Below are 22,564 nucleotides of genomic sequence, written 5' to 3' on the forward strand. Positions count from 1 at the left end.
CCCGTAACCCATGCCACTCACGGGATACCATATATTCCGCACGCCCAACGGGATCCCATGATCTATGGCGCGTCTGTAACTGCCCATAAAATCAGATCCCAATAAACACTATAAAAAACAAATTCTATAATTTAAGGCATGATTTAATATATATGACACTATCTACGTTTAACTTTGAGAATTTTGAGATCATAAATAAATACCTAAAAATGACTAAAACAGTAACTTGTTCTTCTAAAGAGGAGCTAAACTGTTTTTTTTTTTGGAAAAAGAGCTAACTCCGTTTGTTTTAGCTTGGATTCAAATTTGCCTAAAACCGATCCAGAGGATCAACCACTGCCTGCCATCCATAGAAAGTGCAGCGACGCCCCAGTTTTATCCATTCGCGCCGCAGACAGTGCTCGCGAAACGAGCGTTCGGCGGCAACGGCAGCGGCCAGCCGTGAGAGAAGAGATGATGCTGATAAGGCCGCCGCGGTTTCTCTCCCCTTCGCCCTCGCCAGGGACACGCGAGCCCCGCCTTCGCCGGCCTCTCGATGCCTCCAGAATCTTCTCCTCCCCTCGTCCTCCCGGTCGCCGTTCCCGCCCCCGCCCCCGGCTCGTCTCTCCGTCCACCGATCTCCGCCGCCTCACTGCCCGCATCGTCGACCTCACCCGCCGCAGGCAGCTCGCCCAAGTTTGCCTCGCCTGCTCTCCTTCCCAATCCACTCCTCCGGCAGTCGGATTGCTCTATTTTTTGCAGTGCCGAGTGCTGACCTGAGGTGTGCGGCGCAGATCATGGAGGAGGTGGAAGCAGCGCGGCGTCGTGTGCGTGGGGGCGGGTTGCTCAACACCATCGTCATGAACGCGGTTCTCGAGGCATGTGTGCGCTGCGGCGACGTCGACCGAGCGCTCCGGCTCTTCGAGGAAATGCGCGGGCCCATGGGGTGCGGAGTCGACGATGTTTCCTACGGCATCCTGCTGAAGGTATGCGGTTTCTGTTAATGCTCACAGCCTTAACTCGTGCACAAAAGTTCATTTGGTCAGTTGTCTGTTCTAAGTGGTTGTGAGTAATGGTGGAATTGTGGAGATGAACTGAAGAAGAACAATGTGATTCCGACAACATAACCTATCCTGAAAATGTATGATAAGTATGCATATTCACTGAGTCTAATGGAAACAACATTGATAAAAGGGAAACAATATGCATACTGTTGAGCACCAAAAAAGGACGGCCGGACGGTCTGCACTGGTGGTGCGGACGGTCCGCGCGCGCACAGAATCAGTTAGGTTTCCGAGTTTTTTTGCAGGATTTGTTAGCTAAAACCGCGCATTTAGCTCGGGATACGGATTGTAACGGGTCCAGATCTCCCCTCTATATATATATATATGGAGGACTACGGCCGATTAATGATCAACAATCGAATCAATAATCAATATCTCTTGTTTTACCTTGTACATTAGGAGTAGTTCTAGTTTAGCCCTTCTCCATTCCAAATTCTCCACTTCTTTTCGGCTCTACGTCGATTAGAGGTGTCTAGGGTGGCCTGCCGATCCAAGACAAGGCCTTGGCCTAGGACCTCTCCTCCCCGACGGGGACCCTCTCGGGAGTGAGATCCAGGCGTTGCCGGCGAACTTCGCTGCCCCTGCGCACGCGCGGACTGTCCGGCCACCAGACGCGGACCGTCCGGTACGTCAGGCAGGAACCCGAGCCCTACGCCAAGTCGCGGACCGTCCGGCCCCTGGCTGCGGACCGTCCACGCCTCCGCAGAGAGCACCGCCGCCGGTTCTCACCGCAGTGATTGGCGCCCGGATCGGTGCCAACACATACTTAATTCTTTTACCCATCGTTCGCTAAATGTTTGCTGACTGTATTTACTGTTGGTTCGTATGATGCCAATTTGCTGAACTTCCCTTGATTTGCCAGTAAACGGTTCATGAAACCTCTGTATAATTACAAACGGATACAATGCTCTTGATAGAAAATATGTTTCTCGAACAAAGGAGCATTACTTTAGAGGTCAGAGGGAATGTTAGAGGAGTGGACTGGATCAGTACTGGAGTGTGAAGCAAACTGGGGGAGGACAAGTGGTGGAGAAATAAGGCTTAGTACTGATAATTAAGTAACAATTTGAAAAATACAAGCGAAGCATCTTCAAAAAATAAATTAAAAATAGAGCTCAAATGGCTACAAATTATCACTTAGTTAACCACTTACAATATGCATGCCCTACGGATTTCATGGATTAAAGAGTTTGGAAGCAAAAACAGAGGTGAACTGGATCATCTTAAGGGAGGTAATGATCTAGCTGAGATAAATTTGAGTGATGAGGATTAGCATGGCTGTGGAGATAGACTTCGGATCAAAGGCGTCAAGGGTGCCCTCATTCTCCATGCTCTCAATAGTTCCTACATGTTTTGGGACCCGGTGCAAGAAATGGTGCTCCATCCGTACATGATGTGACCATTGACACTATATTTTTTTTTCTCGAAAACGCAGGAGAACTGCGCTTCATTATATTAAGAAGAAATAGATTAAGGTCCAAGAGGACCAATATAGACAACAAGAGGCCTCCTTATGGTGGCAAAAAACAAGAGTACAAAAAAGGATCCATTGACTAACTGAAAGAACCGACCAGAAAATAAAAGGAAACCTACAACCCTGGAATAGGGGCAGTAAGGAGAGATAAACTTTTTGCTCCAGCCCTCTTCCACATCTCCCTCTCCTGCCTAACACTTGTGATGATATCATCCATGATGGGTCGGCGCTTATAAAAATCACATCCATTTCTATGCTTCCATAATGACCAAACCCCAAGAATAATGAAGGAATTAAGGTCATCCGGATGGGTCCCTGTATTTGGTTATTAATCGCTCTCCACCAATCCATGAACTGACATACATCAAACTGAGGGGCCAAATTCTGAAGATTAACTTGGCTAAGAATGTGAAACCAAAATTCTCTAGCAAAAACACACCCAACCAAAAGGTGGTTCAAAGTTTCTTGATCTTGATCACAAAGAGGTCATCTCGGCTGGTGATCTAAACCTCTCTTTTGAAGCCTATTAGCTGTCCAAACTCCAAACTCTTCCATGGGCAATCAACCAAAGAAAAAATCTACACTTTGGGGGAACCCAGGTTTTCCAAATTCTCTCAAAGGGTTCAAAGATTATCGAATCAATAAAGAGCCCCTCATAAGCTGCCTTCGCGGAAAATGTGCCACTGGAAACTACTCTTTGAGTTCCACCGACTGGGCTTAATTCTATGGTTCCCCCAGTTTTCAGACAGCAAAGAGACTGGAATTTGTGAGCATGCATGCATTGCAAATTCCTCTTATGTTTGACCACCTTGAACAAATGATGGACTGCAAACAGGTTTTCCAAGCATGGCATACTGGCTTATCACATTGAAATCACTGCCCTCTTATGCAATCAAGAAGATGAGGGCATCCAGCACCTGCTCGTGTTGTGTGTCTTTGCCAGAGTTTCGTATTTTGGCACCAGATATTCAGTCGTTCTGGTCTGCAATGGTTAACACCCAGTCTGGATGGCAAGGTGTTTGTGGATTGAATGTGCAGGGCAGTGGATGATTAGCAAGGGCATGCACAATGTTTTAACTCCCTCATCATTTCTCGTCACCTGGATGATATGAAGGCAACAGAATGACATTGTCTTCAACAATGGACCACCCTCAATACTGTTAGAATATAATATAAGTGAATTGTCCACCTCCTCCCATCAGCTTAAGCTTTTAGCTTGAATTGGTTGGTGCGTGCAATTTAATATGGTATCAGAGTCAGAAGTCTTGAGTTCGAATCCTAGTTATCACAATTAAATAAAAATAATTGTTGCTCGCTCCTATATTCCACGTTAGAGACCTAAAAGATGCTCGACGTGAGGGGGTGTTAGAATATAATATAAGTGAATTGTCCACCTCCTCCCATCAGCTTAAGCTTTTGGGTTGAACTGGTTGGTACATGCAACTTAATAAATACCATGCTTAGTGCAGGAAGTAGATGAGGAGATACACTTGTGGTGCCTTGCTGGCACTCAGGGCTTGATGTCACTCAATCACTGGAGGCCAGTGGAGGCTAGATATGTTGGCTGGGATCATTTTATATCTAAAAGGGAACAGATGTAATCTGAAAAAACCTTTTTTTTCTTAATGCATAAACGCAATGACACAGGTCTGCACATTCAAGAAAAACATAGCTAGGGAGAAACCTATGTTAATGATGCTTAGTGGGTTGCCCTTGAATAAGATATATAAATGTATGTTGTAGCCTTCATTGGGTGTTATTACAGCTATTCCTTTTCCTTTCTTAAGAAACACTTTTGATAATCAAGGAATAGCCACCTTTCTAAAATGTAGGTACATACCTCAGACTACACAAGGAAACTCATAATGGTAGATTCAGGAATCAGGAGCCACCTATGCTTGCTTTCCAATGTTTTAAATTTTTTGAATACGCTGGAGAGCTACATATCATTGTATTAAGGTAGAAGATAAAAAAGGGGGTTCTTACAAAAGTAAAACTACACCCCCACTCCGAACATTCGTTGTCGAGGCTTGGTGATGGTTTTTCTTACTTGGAGCCAACCAAGTCTCCCTGCTAAAGGCACGACAGGCAGTGCTGGAGTGTCTCAGTCTCAGGCTCTTGTGAACAAAGTTTGCAATTCCCACTATTAGGTAGCCCATGTCTTTGCAACCTCTCCGACGTCCAACAACGACCAAGAAGAGCCAGCCACATGAAGTATTTGCAATTGTTTGGCGCTCGCACCTTCCAAAGTTACTTGGCATCGAGGATTGCCGTTTGCCCCACAAAAAATGATTTGTAGGCACTCAATGCCGAGCTATATCTATCAACATACTCACTTTTGTGATCAATATTCATATTCATTCAATATTCAATATTCAATGACCAACAACTCAATAATTAGTTAGTGATCCGAAAAAATAACTATTTAGTGAATTTTTACATCGTTTATTAACAATGACGAATCTAGCCAAAAATACTGTTGGGGTCATTAGGGCCAGTTTCATTATATGCTACACTATTTTTATGACTTTAGCAGTGCTTTATTAAAGGATTTACAAATTTTATCGGGGTCAACTGACCCCAATAAACCCCCTAGATTTGCCCATGTTTATTAAGCGAAAGCCTAATAGAGATGCATAGACTCTTAGACTAATGAATGAATATCTGCCTTGGTTAGGATTAGTGGCACTAAAAATATTTCACGGCTAAACTCAATAGCGGTGTTTAGTGGAGCTAAAGCGTCATTAGCGGAGCAATGGGCAATATTGCAGTGGCAGACCTTATGAAAAATAAATAAAGAGATCCATTTTGTCTTTCTAACCAGAAGCAGTTTGTTCATGGTAACATCATGGCATTTTACACTACAAGACCTACTAGAATATCTAGTAGTAGTTGTTAGAGTATATTAGGTAACACCGGATATGGATAGTTTAGGATTGATTGTAATCCCATGATAGCCTTCCTTATCTCTAGGAGAGGTGTCTTGCCCTCCAAACCATGTAACCTTATATAAACAGTCCGAGGGCTCAAGGAATAATCATCTCACACATTATACACATTCTCTCCTTCCTTTATGGTATCACAAGTTTAGGTTTTAGATCTAACAAGCGTCTTCCGCTGCCCCGGCGCGTCGCCCCTGGGGAGATCGTTCTCCGCCGGGGGTAGCGCCCTCCTAGGATGCGCGACCGGTCCCTCTGACCGTCGTGTTCGTCGTCCTCGCTTCCGCGGCAGATCCATCTGATCCCGCCGCGCGTCACGTCATCCAACAACAACAGATCGGGAGTGTCACCTGAGGGTATGTGGATCCACGAGATTGGGGCTTCAACGTACGCCGCCGTGGTGACGGCCGCGGACTTCGGCACCGGTCGGACCGGAGCCACACCTCTCATTGCGCGCGGTGGGCGCGGGGCCGCTTCGCCCCTCCATCGCGGGTCGGGGCCGCACCGAATCCTGTCATGGGGTGGCTTTGCTCTTCCGCCACGGGCCAGGCCGCAGCTCCCGCTGCGAGGCCGCGCCGTCGAGTCTCCCCTTGCCTCGGAGCTGTGCCACGGCTCCTCGTCGCTGGGCCGCCCCTCGTCATGGAGCGGCGTTGGGGTCCTCACCACCGGCCATTCCCGCGCCATGGAGCTGGGCTAGACCGCCACCATCCCTTGCCCTGCCTCCTCGTGTCGTGGAGACAATCACTCCTCCACTGCTGGCCGAGCCCTGAGGAGTCTTCACTCCTGTCCTTGGTGTATATGGCTCGCGTGGGGTTGTGATAAGGCTGATCCCATCTGTACTCACTCTCCATTGATTTTGTCTATTTGGGGCTGAACGTGATGTGGAGAAATGAGTGGAGATGGGTGCAGGCTATGCACACCCAAAGTTTCTACCTAGATCTGCTGCTGCTGTTGTGTATCTTTCCCTTTTTCCCGATTAGAGATCGGGTTTGCGTCGACCACCGCCAGTCGACTCGCACGTCCTCGACATCGGCTTCAACAACACCAGCTTCCTCATCTTCTTCGACGGTGCAACTGGCATGGCCTGCGGTGTAACTAGAACGCCTGCCTGTGTCGTGCCTCTTCGTCTGCACGTCCATTTATGTCGGCTCGTCGTCGCCACCACCGATCGGGAGGCTCCACCATTGACATCACCATCGTCGTCTCCACCATGCACACCGTCGGCCTGATCAATCGATCGTGGGCGAACCACCCTCCCGAGATGTTTGTCGTCCATCGCGCGATGCTTCGCCAAGCAAGAGGGCCATCGCTGCATCGCCTCCTCGGGCAGCAGCATCGCCATCTGTCGTCATCCTCGTCGACCCTCCCGAGACGTTTGTCGTCCATCGCGCGATGCTTCGCCAAGCAAGAGGGCCGTCGCTGCGTTGCCTCCTCGGGCAGCAACATCGTCGTAGAGTTGTCCACTTTATGTCCCTACAACGTTTCAATTTTTCTCTTAAGTAAGGTGGTAATTTTCCAGCGCATGTAGAGTTGTCCACTTTATGTCCCTACAATGTTTCAATTTTTCTCTTAAGTAAGGTGGTAATTTTCCAGCGCATGTAGAGTTGTCCACTTTATGTCCCTACAACGTTTTCATCTGATTGTCTGAATGCTCAACCTATCATCAACTGTTAATCACCAACTGTCTTATTGTTCTACTCAAGATTTTGTCCTTTAGAATGTCGTTGTATCCTTTGCTGAACAAACCGATATTTAAGGGCATATTTGTAATCTGTTTGTTTGCATGATATATATGACCAAGGTTTTTTTTTCAAGTATTTGCATTCTGCTAATTTATCCAATATAGGAGCTAAGGGAATTTTTATGTATTGCATTGCTTTTCATTGAAGGGCCTGGGTATAGCAAGAAGGATTGATGAAGCATTCGAAATACTGGAATCAATTGAGAAAGATTCTTCTATTGGGGGGCCCAGGCTCTCTCCTCATCTCATTTGTGGTTTTCTAAATGCCCTTATCGAAGCAGGTTGGTGCATGATCATTTAATCTTCCACAATACTAGAGTTGGTTTACATTCGTGCTGCCAAATAAATTTACCTCTATCAAAAAGTTAAAAAAATCCCTTCGTCTACCCAACAGCAAAGCATAGGTCTAAGGGCCGGCTCTGGTCGTGGTCGTTCTCACATAGGCTACGATGCCACTGTGTATAGGTGGGGCAGGGATTCGGGAGTTTCTTGACCTGTGTAAAGTCTTCTTAATTCAATGCTTGAGGTTGTCTTACCCCCGTAGATCGAGTTTTTTTGTTTACTTATTCCCTTGATATGGTTGTTTTCATCATTACCAATTTATCTAGTGCAGCTGGGACCAAGCTTGACAGGAATTGGACAATTATGCTCATTTGTATATTACTACATTTGCTCTCTTGAATGAGCAGGAGAGCTATGCATCATTATATTAAGAAGAAAAAAGGAGTCAAAGAGACTCGTAAAGACAAATAGGACTGGGTTTACATGTAAGAACTCTCTCACCAATGAATACTAAAAGGTGAACAACAAACTACCTACACACCCAGGTTATGGCCAAATGCACTGAGGCCTTTGGTCCCTGCCGTACAACACATTTTTGCTGCATCACTGGCGTCCTGCACTAAAGCATCGGGACTAGGAGCCCCCCCCACCCCCCCCTCCAAAAAAAACACATCTATTCCTAGGATTCCAAATCCACCAACACAACTAAGGAATTGAATCTCTTTGGACCTTTGGACATTATTTTCCCAATGGTGCAGAACTTGGCACTATTAACCTGGTGCTTTGTGCTGCATGCCAACTAAAGAGAAAACTGAGAACCACTCTGTTAATCTTCGCTCATGTTTCTGCAACCTCATTTACTGATGGAATTGAACTTCAACTTATCCAGGAGATATGAGGCGTGCCAATGCTCTTGTCGCCCGTTTCCGCATGGTCCTTTACGAGGATCACTCTGTCTTACTATACAACTTACTGATGAAGGTACACGTATTGCTAGTTTTCATTTGCAGTAAATCACCATGGTAGGTACATAATTTTTTCAACTGAATATACTCCAGGGGTATATTAAGAGCAACTTCCCTCTCGGAGCTTTGACTGTTAAAGACGAGATATTGCGTCAAGGGTTGAAGCCTGATAGATTGACCTACAATACCATCATTTCTGCCTGTGTAAAATCAGCAGAGAATGATAAAGCTATCCAATTTCTTGAAGATATGAAGGTGTCACACAAGTGTTGGAAAGGCCAGTTTTAGCCACAAAATTGTTTTGGTATACAAATAATTGTATCATGTAATTAAAATGAATTGATTATATTACAATGCAGGAAGAAGCTAATACAGAAAGTAACCCTGAACTTCTTCCAGATGCTGTTACCTACACAACATTACTCAAGGTGTGCCTCCTGCTAGCGCACATCAGTTAGTGATAACAACTGCTGCCTTCTGGCTACACCTTTAATTTTACATTGTCAAGCAGTGATATTGTAGTGTTCTTACACTGCATAATTTATTTTTCTTTTCACGATAGATAATGTGGAGACTACACTCTACTTCTTTTGTTGACAACTTGACATGATCATACAATGATATTTGAGTGTCTGTTACACAACATTCTTTTTTATGAGAATGCTTCATAATTGTTGAAAAAGAAGATGCTGCCTACTGAAAAATGTGTTACACCTTAAAATTGATAATCATGATAGGGTTTCTGAAGGATGCCTTTGAGACCTCTTTGAACAAGTAGTTTGATCACTGTTGTGTTCGCTATCATTTTTGGTTACTTCTTAATTTTACAATTTGTGGAAGCATCCTGCAGGGTTTAGGAAATAGCCGTGACCTTTATTCAGTCGTGAAGATTGTTGTGGAGATGAAATCTTCACTAATTTCAATCGACAGGACTGCATACACTGCTATGGTAGATGCTTTGCTAGCTTGTGGGTCCATCGACGGTAAGTTCTATACCATCTTTTTAGTCACTACAGTGAATTTTCCTAAAAAACAATACAATGAATTTGCAAGTTGGAAAACAACGTTGGTGTTTGACTAAGAACTAACAAGTGGCCTAGCACCCACTTTTCATCCTCACATTTGATTTATTTTCAAACTGACACTTCTCTTTTCACTTTACAGTGGTTCAGCATTTAGCGTTCCATTTGACGCTAACAAGTGACATATCACATTCTTATCTGTACCCTTTTATGTCCCAGTTGCCCAAGCAGCATATCCAGTCTAAAGTATCTAAAATGGTGAAACTGTTCTTCGTCAGTTGTGTTTGCATAATTTTTTATAATTACATCACCGATGTGTATAACCTAGTTGTACTTCTCAAATCATCACATGCAGTGACTATAAGTTACACCAAAATCATTTTCTGAGGTATAGACTATAGATCACTTGTTAGTATGGTTCATTTAACCTTACTGTTGTGCACAAGCAAATTGCTTGACAAATGACGATACTTGATGCCTCTCGCAACCTATTAGGATCATGCCTGGTTTTAAATATTATGGTCCATGCAGGCGAATGTTTTTCATATTTTAAGTTATCATTTCCTCACTTGCATAGTAAATGAGAATGTCAACTTTAGCACTATTTGCTTAGCATGACCCTCTGTTTTGTATCCTAGATATCTGCCTCTGGGTCTATTCTAATGTTTTGACAATTTATCGCATGTCTTGATTACTCTCTAGCAATTCAGCATTATCCATAATTCTTAATCTAGTTGGTCCTGAGATGATAATGTTACCAGTTTACCTAAATTTAGTTTCTTCATTACATTTGTTCAAAATATCTTCAAATAATTTACACATATCCTTCATTGTAATGTAATATGTGTGCCCCTAGCCCCAACAAATATTTGTGACAACAAATGTGTTCACATTTGGACTTTGTAGAAGAAATAAAAATGGATAATAACTATGCATATGTTAACATGAGTATTGTGTTAAATTTGAGAATCTTTCAGTGTTCATGAATATACAGAACTACAGACTAACTTATTTTTACTTTCCATCTTAGTGTATAAACTCTTTGTCCTTGTTTAAGTGAATATAAATGTGGATGAGGCAATCAAATTACCTTGTTGCGAGAATGGCAATGCTGTTTCATGTGTTCTTGAGATCATGGGTTATGAGAGTGAAAGCTGTTATTCAGACAAAAAAAAACCTCTTGTTTATGATGTGTACTAGATTTCTGTACTGATATGCTTTGAACCTTATTGGTGCTTATCGTAGGGGCCCTTTGCATTTTTGGTGATATAATAAAGCATGCTGGCAAGAACAATGATTTGAGACCTAAACCTCATCTTTATCTTTCAATCATGAGAGCTTTTGCTACCAGAGGTGATGTTGATATGGTCATGAGATTTAACAAGCGCATGTGGCTGGATTCAGTTGGATCAATTAGCCGTGCCGCCAAAGAAGAGACACATGAGCTATTAATGGAAGCTGCCATAAATAATAATCAGGTAAAATGAAGCCTAGGATGAATTTAGCTGTCTGTCAATGTGATTTGGATTTGTTACTTGTACAACACCTTGGCTACTTGGGTTTTAGTCTTACTAAATTTTACTAGGATAAGCTAAATTGTATGTTCTTTAAAACCGAGATGCCTATTAGATCTATGTTGTATGCTTGCTATTGAAACACCTGCTCGGGATGTCTAGAATGTCCATTATTAATGTGTTTACGATGAGAAAACACGGTACCAGGTTTAAGCTGTTCACCCTAATCTATTAGGCCGAGGGGGCTAAGTATATATAATTATACTAGATGAGTGCCCTGTGCGTTGCAACGGAAACATATAATACCATGATAACTTATATATAAAATGTGTCTTATATTGTTATAAGAAAATGTTTCATAATTTATTTGTGATCCTAGCCATACATAAATTTTATTATTTTAATTTAACTGTTCCACTACTACATTGCAACCATCAGTATCATACAGACTTCGATATATACCATGATTTGCATGGTCTCATCATTGGAGAGCACGTGCCACACCTACCGGTAGAAGTTCCCTCGTACATCGTCAGTCATCAGGCACGCACCACCATACATGTTTGCTTAAACAAAAAGGCAAGTGTGTGCGTTTGCGAAGAGAATTAAAGGCAGGCCAACACAAAAGCTACCTCGGCGATGGCAAGTGGTCATTGTTGTCGGTCCTCCTTTGCGTCACCTCTGTCGCCAAGATGACGCCACAGTCTTTGATATAGTAGTCGTCGAACGCGCGCGACATGGCGAGTACTGATGACTTTTGGCTGGGCTGCTAAACGAAGTGCACCCTGGGCTCATCAGTAAGGTAGTACACCTAGCCGTTGCACCTCCGGATGTGTTACTCCTCTACATACATCTTGTTCAAGGATACTCACATAACATCAGCAACAGTCGTCGTTCCAGCGCACAAGAATTCATGACCGGTCAGTAGCGACTTACGTGGCCGGTTGAGCTTCAGGTGGATGATGAGCTAGATGGCGTGACGGCGCCGTCGTCGGATGCGGTGCCCAGAACAACCCGAGAGTCGCCGGCGTTGACGACGACTATGAGGTCCCCCGTTTGAATATGGACAGCGGTGTAGCCGCTCTGGACCGCGTCCAAGCGACGGCTGCACCGGAGCTTGCCGAACATAGCGACGCATGCGGCCAAGTAGGACTGCTTTCAGAGGTCGAACTGGCAGTCGCCAAGCTTCTTCTCATCGTCGATGAGCAACGCCAACGCAAGCGTCTCCTGCCAGTGGTGTTTGTTTGGGGTTTCCAAGTAAGAAACATGGATTCATCTTTGACGTTGGTTTATGAAAATGACTCATAAGTCAGATCCATGGAAAAAATATTACGGAGAATAAATGTCACACATATAAAAAAGGAATTTAAGTTGAAAACTTATTCAAACAAAAGAAGTTGCATGCAAGGCTCTTCTTTAAATAATACTCTCTCCATCCAAAAATATAATTCGGTAATCTCGTTGATAATTATCTACTACTACACATTGTGTAAGGGTAGCATGTGGGCTTTGGGAGAGATGTAGTAGATATTTTTACTGTAACAGATATTGACATAAACACACATGTGGTGTAGTGGTAGCTACGAGCACATTTGCGTGAGAGGTCGTGGGTTCGAATCCCATTAGGGCCACATTTGTGTTTTTTTAATTTAATTTTAGCTAGGCGTGGGATGCACGTGAGAATGTGAATGAGCTTTGCGGGGAGGGGAAATGAGAAAGACAGTGCGGGGAGGGAGGAATGGGAATGACAGAACACAGAATGATAGCCGGGAATGGGAATGAGCTTTGCGGGGAGGAGGGAATGAGAATGAGCTTTGCGGGAAGGAGGGAACGCGAATGGCAGAACACGGAATGGCAGCCTACCCCTTACTGCCTTAATAGTAGTAGAGATATGATAGAATACTGCCATCAGGATTACAACATGACATGCAGTCTAACTCGGGTACAACTACCTTAACCGACTCATATTCTAACTCTGCTATATCTAGGAAAGATCAATCCTGATTCTATCCTATCTATCAAGTCGGTTAATGTCTTCCTCTATTGTAGAAAACAACCATGTGGATCCCTGATCTAATGTGGCTGTAGCCTGTTATACAAGCACATTCTATTCTAACACCCCCAACTATAACTTGCACAAGTTAAATTGTCTCTAAATGAAGCCAACTTCTGCATAGTTAGTGTCTTGGTAAAGCCACCTGCAACCTGGTTTTTTGTAGATATGATTCTGACCTCTAAAAGTCTTCAAGCTACTCTTTCTCTCACAAAATGAAAATCAATCTCAACATGCTTTATACGACTATGAAATATTGGATTTGCTGTAATATAAGTTGCTCCAACATTGTCACACCAAATCCTTGCAGCAGGAGGACAAGAAACCTTCACCTTTTGTAAAAGGGACTTCACCCGCATTAATATTCCAGTGGCGTTGGCTATAGTTTTATATTCTGCATCAGTATTTGACCTTGAAACTGGGCTGCTTGCGAGCACACCAAGACACCAAATTCTTACCAAGATATACTGTAAAACCTACTGTAGTGCGCCTATCATCAATATCACCAGCTCAATTTGCATTAGAAAAGGCACTTACAAGCATAGAAGGAGACTATAATTTTGACCATATTCAAGAGTAAACTTGACATATTTGACAATTTTAGACCATGCACAAGAGTAAACTTGACAAGCATAGAAGGAGTTATTACTAAGCATTTTCAATGAAGGGCTTGTTCGGTTAGCTCTCAATCCATGTGGATTGAGTGAGATTGGATGAGTTTGAATCCCAAACAAGTCAAACTTCTTCTTAATTTTTTTCAATCCCATATAATCCATGTGTATTGGGAATAACCGAACAAGGCCGAAGTGAATTGTCAAGTGGTATCAAATTCACTGTCTAGCTTGTACGAAGAAATGAGATTGTATAAATTTCTTTGTTAAAGTATTTTTTCTAGGTCCACGAGGTCTCGTTGTGCTGCTAAAAGCATATCTTTTCCCATATATGTCGATGGGGATAGATGGATGCAGTTCATTGTACAGTTCTACAATTTCTGAATTTGATGATCGTATGAAGCTTAGTACCACATAAGATCAAAAATCTTGGGGAACTAAGGGTTGTGGAAAGGACAGGTTTGTTCCTGTGTTCAGTTAAACTGCCTTATATGTCGTCAGATTTAACCATATTACTATATTCAAGGTAGCACACTATGCTCTAGTTATGCTTATTTATCCATAGTTCCTTACTGAATTTTAAGTCTGCTCAATCTTAACATTTTTATTTTTTTCAATACGTCATGTCCCTATGCACTTACAACTCCCAGCTTTTTTTTCAGATAGATTTGGCTAGAGGGCTTCTAAGAAGAATAGTAAATGAGAAAGAATGTTTCTCTTGGACAAGTAGAGTAGGCCTGGTATGTTCCTTCTCCTTGGATTTTATTTCTTAAATAGTAAGTACTATATGCTTATTCATAGAGCAGAACTAGGGCCTCTTTCATTTGTCATTCTTTTAACGCTTAACAATGTAGACTCTCTCACATGTTTTGCCACCTTAGTTTATATTTATTCCTCTACTGCTCCTTTATCTCTTGCTTCAGCTAACAATGGTATATGAATGAAATAGCTATGAAGCATTTCTTTAGTGTTACTGTATGCAATGCTGGTTTTCTGACGTGAACATATATGCTATTAATATCATTCCCACCTTGGCGACGGTTCAGTTCAAATTCAATCATGACTTTGCCTTGTCACATAAGGCAAAGAAAAATTACTTTCCACAAATTAGTGATTGGAAAAATGGTCTCTTGTGTTGTTTTTTCTCCCTTGAACTTTTGTACTTTTTTTTTCTCGAATACGCAGGAGAACTGCGCATCATTATATTAAGTAGAGATTAAGGTCTAAAGAAGACCAAGAACAAAGACTATACAAAAAGGGGGGGGGGGGGGAAGAGGAAAACAAAGAAGAAAAAAAGAGAAAGAGAAATAAAAGGAGAAACAGCTAAGACAAAACCCCAAATCAAGGCCACAACCTTCTCAGTGCCTTAGCACCTTCCAATTCCCAAAGCCTGGCATCCTCATGGATATGCTGTAGAACGGAACTCGTGTTTGGAGAAACACCATAAAAAACATAAGCATTTCTGTGCTTCCAGATCCACCAAGCCACAAGAATAACCAATGTGTTGAAACCATCTCTGTGCAAAACTGGCACAAGACCTTCGGCCACACTCCACCAATCCTGGAACATAGATACGTCCAGCCCTGGTGACACAAGCTGCAGCCCCACTCTACTTAAGATCTGCCACCATATATTCCTGGAGAAGACACATGAAATCAAGATGTGTTGAATTGTCTCCTGCTGCTGATCACAAAGAACACATTTCCCCGGGTGGTCAAGACCTCTACGTGCTAGACGATCCGCTGTCCAGCACCTATTAAGGGAAGCAAGCCAAATGAAGAATTTGCACTTAGGGGGTTCCCAACTCCTCCATATCCTTTCACCCGGCTCAAATTCCACAGAACCAACCAAGAAACGTTGGTAAGCTGTTTTAGCAGAGATCTCCCCCGAAGCACCTGGTAGCCAACGGAAAGCATCAGGTACTCCAGGCTGCAACTGAATATATGGTGAACTTTTGTACTTAAATTGCCTTTTATGGGTTCAAACCAAAAACTGCTATAACCAGATCATGCACAGGCCTACTCCAATCCATATGGGTTGGTGAGGGATTGAGGTTGGAAATGAACTAATTTTTCAAATCAATCCCTCCCAACCCATGTAGTTGTCACACTACTGCATGGTAGTTCTCATAAATACCTAATGAAACTTATGTGCATGTATTTTGCGTATCAGAATGTGATAATCTGGAAACATAACTCGGTAGACTAATGCCATAATAACAGAGCATATGTAAAATAACTATTTATCTTCCACCAGTTTTACAAGTTTAAGCGTATAAAAATGAAAGTAATCATTTTTAAGTCAGTTTCTTTGCTGTTGCTAAAGGTCGCAGTTAAAGTTGAAAGCTTATCTGGATTCACCAACTCTCTTCTAAGGCCCCACGTATTTCCACAGGTGGTTTGTTTGTTACATTCTTATCTTGTATCCCTTCTCTGCTTTACTCTGTTTGTTAATATCTGAAGTTCTGTCTGTTGAAATTGTAGATTATCTTGAATGATCCAGTTGAGAAGTATATGGTTCCATTTCAAGAATCTCGACCATTACCCGCCGACTTAATATTGCGGAAGGTTGTGATGCGTTTGTTGAAAGAGCGTGCAGTTCCTCTTGTGGATGATTGGGGAGGATGCATTGGCATAGTTCACCGCGATGATTGTACCAAGGTATGCTGCGTTGTCTCCTTCAATTAGCGTCAGCAACACATGGTCGATCCTTGTACACAAAGCTAATGAAACGGTTGGCACTGGTTTCAGCGGCAGGGGCAGATTCCTTTTTTGCAACCTCGGTTTCTTAATGATTTTGGCCATGCTACCTATGTCTACAAATAAAAAGAAAACAAGACTAAATCCTTTTACCAAGTGTCCTTTAACTGAAAACATGTTGGAACTATGGTTAATTAGGGGGGGGGTTGATGTTTTACATCTTCCTCTACAATAAAAGAGTAGGGATGCACAATAAGGGATTCGAAGTGCTTTCCACCACTGAAAAACATCATGCCAGTAATTTGAGTTTCTTTTGAATCTGGACTTCATTTTTCCTTTTTTTTTCCAGCTGGACGCACCTCTTATTTCAATGTCTAGAGGGCCACCTCTGTGCGTACCTACTTCAACCACCGTGGAGCACGTCATTGACCTCCTCCTGAGAAACAAGTCCGAGATGGTGATCGTGGTGAAGAGTGGTAACATGTACGAAGGCAGCTACACATCCAGCTCAAGACCCTTGGGCGTTTTCTCCCTCGCCATACTATGGAGCTTCACCGGCGACTACTCGTCAGGATCAGATGATGTCCCCGACGCAGGCATCTCCCGGGCAGCAAAACCCAAACCAGACGCCGAGGCCTGCAACCACAGCTAGTTTGGTGTTTCTTTTGCTCAGCTTATAGCAACTCCGCGTCGTGTTGCCGGGCAAACTAGTCATGTAATGGTCCTCCAGTTGGACAAGGGGTGCATGCGAAAAAAGGTTTTGATCCTGACCTGCTGTGGCTGCGTGCTGCGTACGATGTCTTCTGATGCACAGAGCGAAAGTGACAGTGGACTGGAGATTTCCTCCCAGCCTTCGGTTGAGGCGCCCCACCGCGCAGTGATGGTCCTGAGTCCTGACCGGTTTGGTGGCATGTGGCATCCCTGCTCTCACTCACGGTGCCGTTTTCCGATCAGTAATTGGTAATCCCCTTGGTAACTAATTTGGGTCTATGCTAAGATGTTCACCGATCAGTAGTACTGTGCGCAGTGTATTGCTGCTGCCTGATGCTGGGACTGGGATACAGAATCCTCCTGTTGCCGTGCACAGTTGCTCTTATCTTCTGTGAACCTTCAGTATGGACTGGCAGGACAGTGGATATGTGTCGATGAACGGCCCGAGCACTCCGTTGGGGCCCCGCTTGGACGCCTCATGCCATAGGCCACAGGCCATAGCTAGCATTATCTGCCTTCTGGGAGGTGCATGTGCAGTGCATCTACCCATCTGGGAAGCGGTAGGTTTCCATTGGAGGGCTCTTTGCCTCTTTGGTAGTTTGGTCCCTGTTGTGTCATGCCAGGGTGTGGCACTGTTACGCTCGAAAGTCGAGAGATTTCTGGGTGGGTAGCTTGGGTAGGCCTGGGTGCTTCTGCCCCCTTGTCCAGGAGTGTCTCGGTCCAGCTTTGCATCATCCGTGTTAGTTGGACCGGTGTCACTACCCGGCAGTGACGGCTGGCGCCTGGCGCTCGTACTCGGGGTGGCCCGCCAGCGGCCGGGTGATTATTGCTGCCTGAAAGCATGGAATAATAAGGGCCTTAATTTCAATCCACGTGGATCGAGGATCGAAGGGGTTAAGGGTTTGTAAGTATTGAGAAGGATTGAAGGGATTAAATGTCTTCCAATTCAAAATTAAATAGAAGATGATTTAATCTCTATAAATCACCTTCGATCTCTGTGTGGCCAAGTAGGTTTAAATTCGTAGCATGTCAAAACCTTTGTTCATTCCTTCTCATCTATGTAAGGGCACGTACAATGGTATTTAATGTAGAGATTTTTGATGTGTCTAAAGAGGGTTTTTGCAAAAAAAAAATGTGAAGATGTCTCTGTCTTTGTAACCCAAGTATTAACAGATGTCTCAATTTCTACTGTACGAATTCGTCGTTTGTTCTATCGATCCGATGCTATACAAGCGCATATATTTATAGATACTCTATTGTATAGTAGAGTTTTTTTAGTTGTCTCTTATGCTTAGAGAACTAAATTGGTGTCTCTCCACTATATACACAATATATATATATATATATATATATATATATATATATATATATATATATATATATATATATATATATATATATATATATATATATATATATATATATATATATATATATATATATATATATATATATATATATATATATATGCCCTACTCATAATAACAAAACCTAAATACTTCCGAGAGACGGCCGCCGATCTAGCTAATCCTCGATCGGTGCAGAGAAAGGTAGCGTTTGGTTTCGTTAGATTCTAATGAGTATCTGTATCAACATCTCTCTATCCGAGAAGTCCTCATTAATGGAAGATAACCGAACGAGGGGCATCATTACAAAAAGACAAAAGTTACTATCTGACTCGTGACTTCCTTAGGTTAGGTAGCACAAAATCCAACGTATTAGCTGTGAATCCAAACAGTTTACAAGTATTAGATAATGCTACCAGAGTATACACTATCTGAATTCTAAAAATTCTTCGAGAACCAAACACAGCCAAAGCTAGCCATGCGTGCGTACGTGCATGATAGCTGCAAATCAGCTGGTCCTGTCTGCCAAGGAGGCCCAGGAGCCAATCACGTGGGCCTGTTTGGTTGGCTTCTTTCCTTAGCCTTGCTGCGTGACCTGGATCTGCTGAAGATACGATCAATTTCCTGCAGAGCCTGATCTAAGTTGTTTTGAATATCGTGCAAGCCTAGCTCCACATTTATACATAGACAACTAAACACACACCTCACATGTGTAGAGTCTAATTAATAACAGCCAAACAACAGCATATTGTATCCCACGATGTAAACCCAGTAAATATATGCAAGCAAACGCACAGCAGGGCATGGTGGAGCGGAGAGAGGGGTGGTGGCGCTGACGGTGCTACGACGAGACCAGCTAGAGCGTGGGTGAGGCGGTGCCAGTGCCAGACCACCGCCAGCGCCATGGGCGACACTAATGCCGCCTGTGGCTGCGGTCGGGGCCAGTGGCCAGTGGCCAGTGCACGGAGGCGGGAGGCGCTGGAAGCGAGGAGCCCAATGCGGTGAGGGGACGGGAGCGGGACAGTCGATAAAGAGAATAGAATCTGTGAACGGTTTATTTTTCACTAGTGATATGGTCGCTAATTTTAGTCAACTTCAGAAATTTTAGGTAAATCTAGAGTATTTACTGTATATAGGGCTCTGCTAAACATGCATGACCGTATATGCTTGCATGCATGCGGCCCCGGCCGTGTGGATCGGAGTCGGAGCACTAGAAAGTACGTGTGTTCCGTTTCGTTGTTACCATATGTCCCTTGCCTTTGACTTTGAGAGCAGTCTGCGATTCACAACAGGCGTGCGTGGCCAGGCAAAACGATACTAATAGTGACGCGCTTCCGTTAGAATCTATTATAAAAAATAGATTTAAAGATATCTATCAAAATGATACTAATTATATACTAAAAACATTAACATTTTCTTATATATATTTGGTAAAAAATTTAAAATAGTTGACTTCTCGAATGATGATAATATCAACTATTTTAGGATGCATGGAGATGGTATGCTGTACTTAAAAACGTTATATCATTACTTCACATTCGATTTTTAAAACACTACTACATATTTCATGTGCCGAGAGGCGACTTACATAAGCAGGTAACCTAGTCGTCTCTAATTTTTCGTTTCTATAAAATCGGTGATTCATAGAGAGACGGATGTCAAACTGCCTCTAGAAATTTTATTTACAAAGTGATTTGTACAGGCGGATGGGCTCTAGAACTGCCTTTATATATAAGTTGGCAACGACTGCTATGCAAGCAGTCCTTCTTTGCAAGCGTGGAAGCAAACTATCTGATCCATTAGATCGTGATCCAACCGTAAGTCACATTTAACACTTGAACCCTTCCACCACCAGCTCAATAATCTTTATAAAAAAACCCTAACAAATCATGGTTGTATCTGCGGTTGGATCGTAATCTAATGAATTAGATGGTTCGCTTGCACGCTTGCACAGAAGCACTGCTTGCATAGCAGTCTTTGCCGCAACCATTTGTGGAGATGCCGTTGTTTTCAAGTGCCTCTATATAACTTCTTCGTTAATTTTGTGAAAATTTCCTTGTCAAAACTTAAACTCAATTTATGATTTCTGACTTTCTGTGCACACATATATATACGCAATAAATAGTACTTTATCAGACTTTGGGTCATATGGAAATAGATGTTCATGTGTACTGGAGTGTATTTCATCGACAGAGCTCCAACATGTTGTCATCTTCCAGTTTCTTGTTCTCAATACTTAACTTCTTACACCAATATAACGCATGAAACAAAATCCAAAATATTTTTTTTGTGTATAACACATACATGTATATATATCTTCTAATTAATACGACGAAATAAAGTATATACAATTCCTTACCCCTGGTCGAATAATGTCTCTGGTATCTTCATTTTACCTTCATATACTCGCAGATATAATAATATCATCCATATTGTCCACTTCCACTACGTTCCTTAATTATGACACTACATATATATTGATGCATCGTGTATTATATATGAACATACAATCTACTAGGTCAGAAACATATATCATCTAAAATAACTTAATTAGTATATAGAAATTTGCCATGTATTATGTTTTGATTATAATGCATGGTTTCATTTAGGATTATGTTTCCCTCCAATTACATTAATATAGTGCTTGTACGACCTGTTTGAGTGTATTAAACAATCCAAATTAATATTCAAAGTTGTTCTTCGCAACCATATATTAATACCTTTTAAATAAGGAAGATTCAGTTGTATATATATACATGTTGAGAATAGTTAATAAGTCTTTGTAGATTTTCTTGTTCTTATATACTGGACCAAGGATCCAAGCTATACCTTCCCTGACATCAATGAATATCAAAATGTAATGAACGCTACATTGACCAGAGCATACAAATACATTTATTTTAGTGTGAAACACAATAAGTATTTAGTAACCATGATTGAGGTACATGTTAAATCCAAATGTACTCAAAGTTGTAGAGGCAGTAAATGAGACCTTTGTCTTCAAATTTCTTGAACTCTAGCACAATGTATAAGCCAACCTCAAGCATCCCATCACATATGTCCCTCTGACATATTGTCTCTTTCTTGTCACTAGTTTCCTAGTGACTAGCTCTTTACTGTCTAGTGACCACTTGTTCACGAAATGCAAAGGTGGTTTGAGCTATTCTTTATGGGTAGAGGAACCCAAACTCATGTCCCTTTAACTTTCTGCATCTTATCTTGGATGTTTCAAATAAAGTCTTAGGTGAATACATAAACATATGTACACACAACCCTAAGAAATATAAATACAACTTTATTGTACATAGAGGCCCCACACATGAATTAGATTAATTTTCATTCAACCAAGATGAAAAATTGTTTGCATGTCATCAAACTTGAAGGCAATTGTTCTATCACCCTGTGCTCCAAATACCTTCTCCTCGAATCTTGTGCTTATGCTATTAACATCGGTCTAAGGTGCACACAAGTACCAATCATGGAACATCCTCATTGTGCATGGATACACTTGAAGACACTAATTATTTAGGAAATGTGTTCCTCTTTTATTGACCTCTAGGCAATCTGTGGATCATTTGATGGTCTCCATGTTAGCATACTTCCTCTAAAATTCTTGTTTATGTATGCTGGTGATGTTGGCGCCTGGGTTCTAGGGTTTCTTCCTTCAACCATGGCTTATCATGAGCCAACCATATGGATACTCTTGGGGCATTTGTGTGATTAAAAGACCTCACTAGCATTGTTATTTTTTTCGTGCTTCACTTTGAGGTGTGGGCTCTATCAAAAATTGTTGATAGTATTTATATGTGGTAGGTCACGTGATCGAAAGTTGAATGATAAAGGCAGGGGAGGCTCAAAGATTTATACAGGTTCAGGCTCCCTATGTGAGATAATAACGTACATCATGTTTATGGCTTTTATTGTATTCTGCGATGAGATGTGATGCCCCCGAGCCCTCCCTTGCCCCTCATTTCATAGTCCAAGGAGAGAAAATGGTTATATGGTAGGAGTCATAAACAAGTTTACCTTCCTTATCTGCAGTGGCGGAGCTCTATAAAATTAACACCTCGGGCCACTCTATAAAACTTTCAAGGTTACTTTAAACAACCCCTAATATATTGTGTGACTAAATATACCGCTAAAACAAAATATACCACAAACATA

General features: G+C 42.4%; 1 protein-coding gene across 1 annotated transcript; it reads left to right on the forward strand.

Annotated features, from left to right (window-relative positions):
* Positions 1–402: 402 nt before the first annotated feature.
* LOC100278924 (uncharacterized) lies at positions 403–17,110 on the forward strand. The gene is made up of 12 exons (NM_001279411.1): positions 403–675; positions 774–965; positions 7,346–7,478; positions 8,369–8,460; positions 8,538–8,699; positions 8,804–8,872; positions 9,295–9,427; positions 10,712–10,944; positions 14,307–14,384; positions 15,970–16,038; positions 16,128–16,304; positions 16,693–17,110. Exons 1-12 carry the CDS (start codon positions 454–456, stop codon positions 16,993–16,995), a joined length of 1,863 nt encoding a protein of 620 aa, NP_001266340.1. The 5' UTR covers positions 403–453; the 3' UTR covers positions 16,996–17,110.
* The last annotated feature ends 5,454 nt before the right edge of the window (positions 17,111–22,564 follow it).

This window comes from Zea mays, chromosome 2 (assembly GCF_902167145.1).
Source record: "Zea mays cultivar B73 chromosome 2, Zm-B73-REFERENCE-NAM-5.0, whole genome shotgun sequence".
NCBI lineage: Eukaryota > Viridiplantae > Streptophyta > Magnoliopsida > Poales > Poaceae > Zea > Zea mays.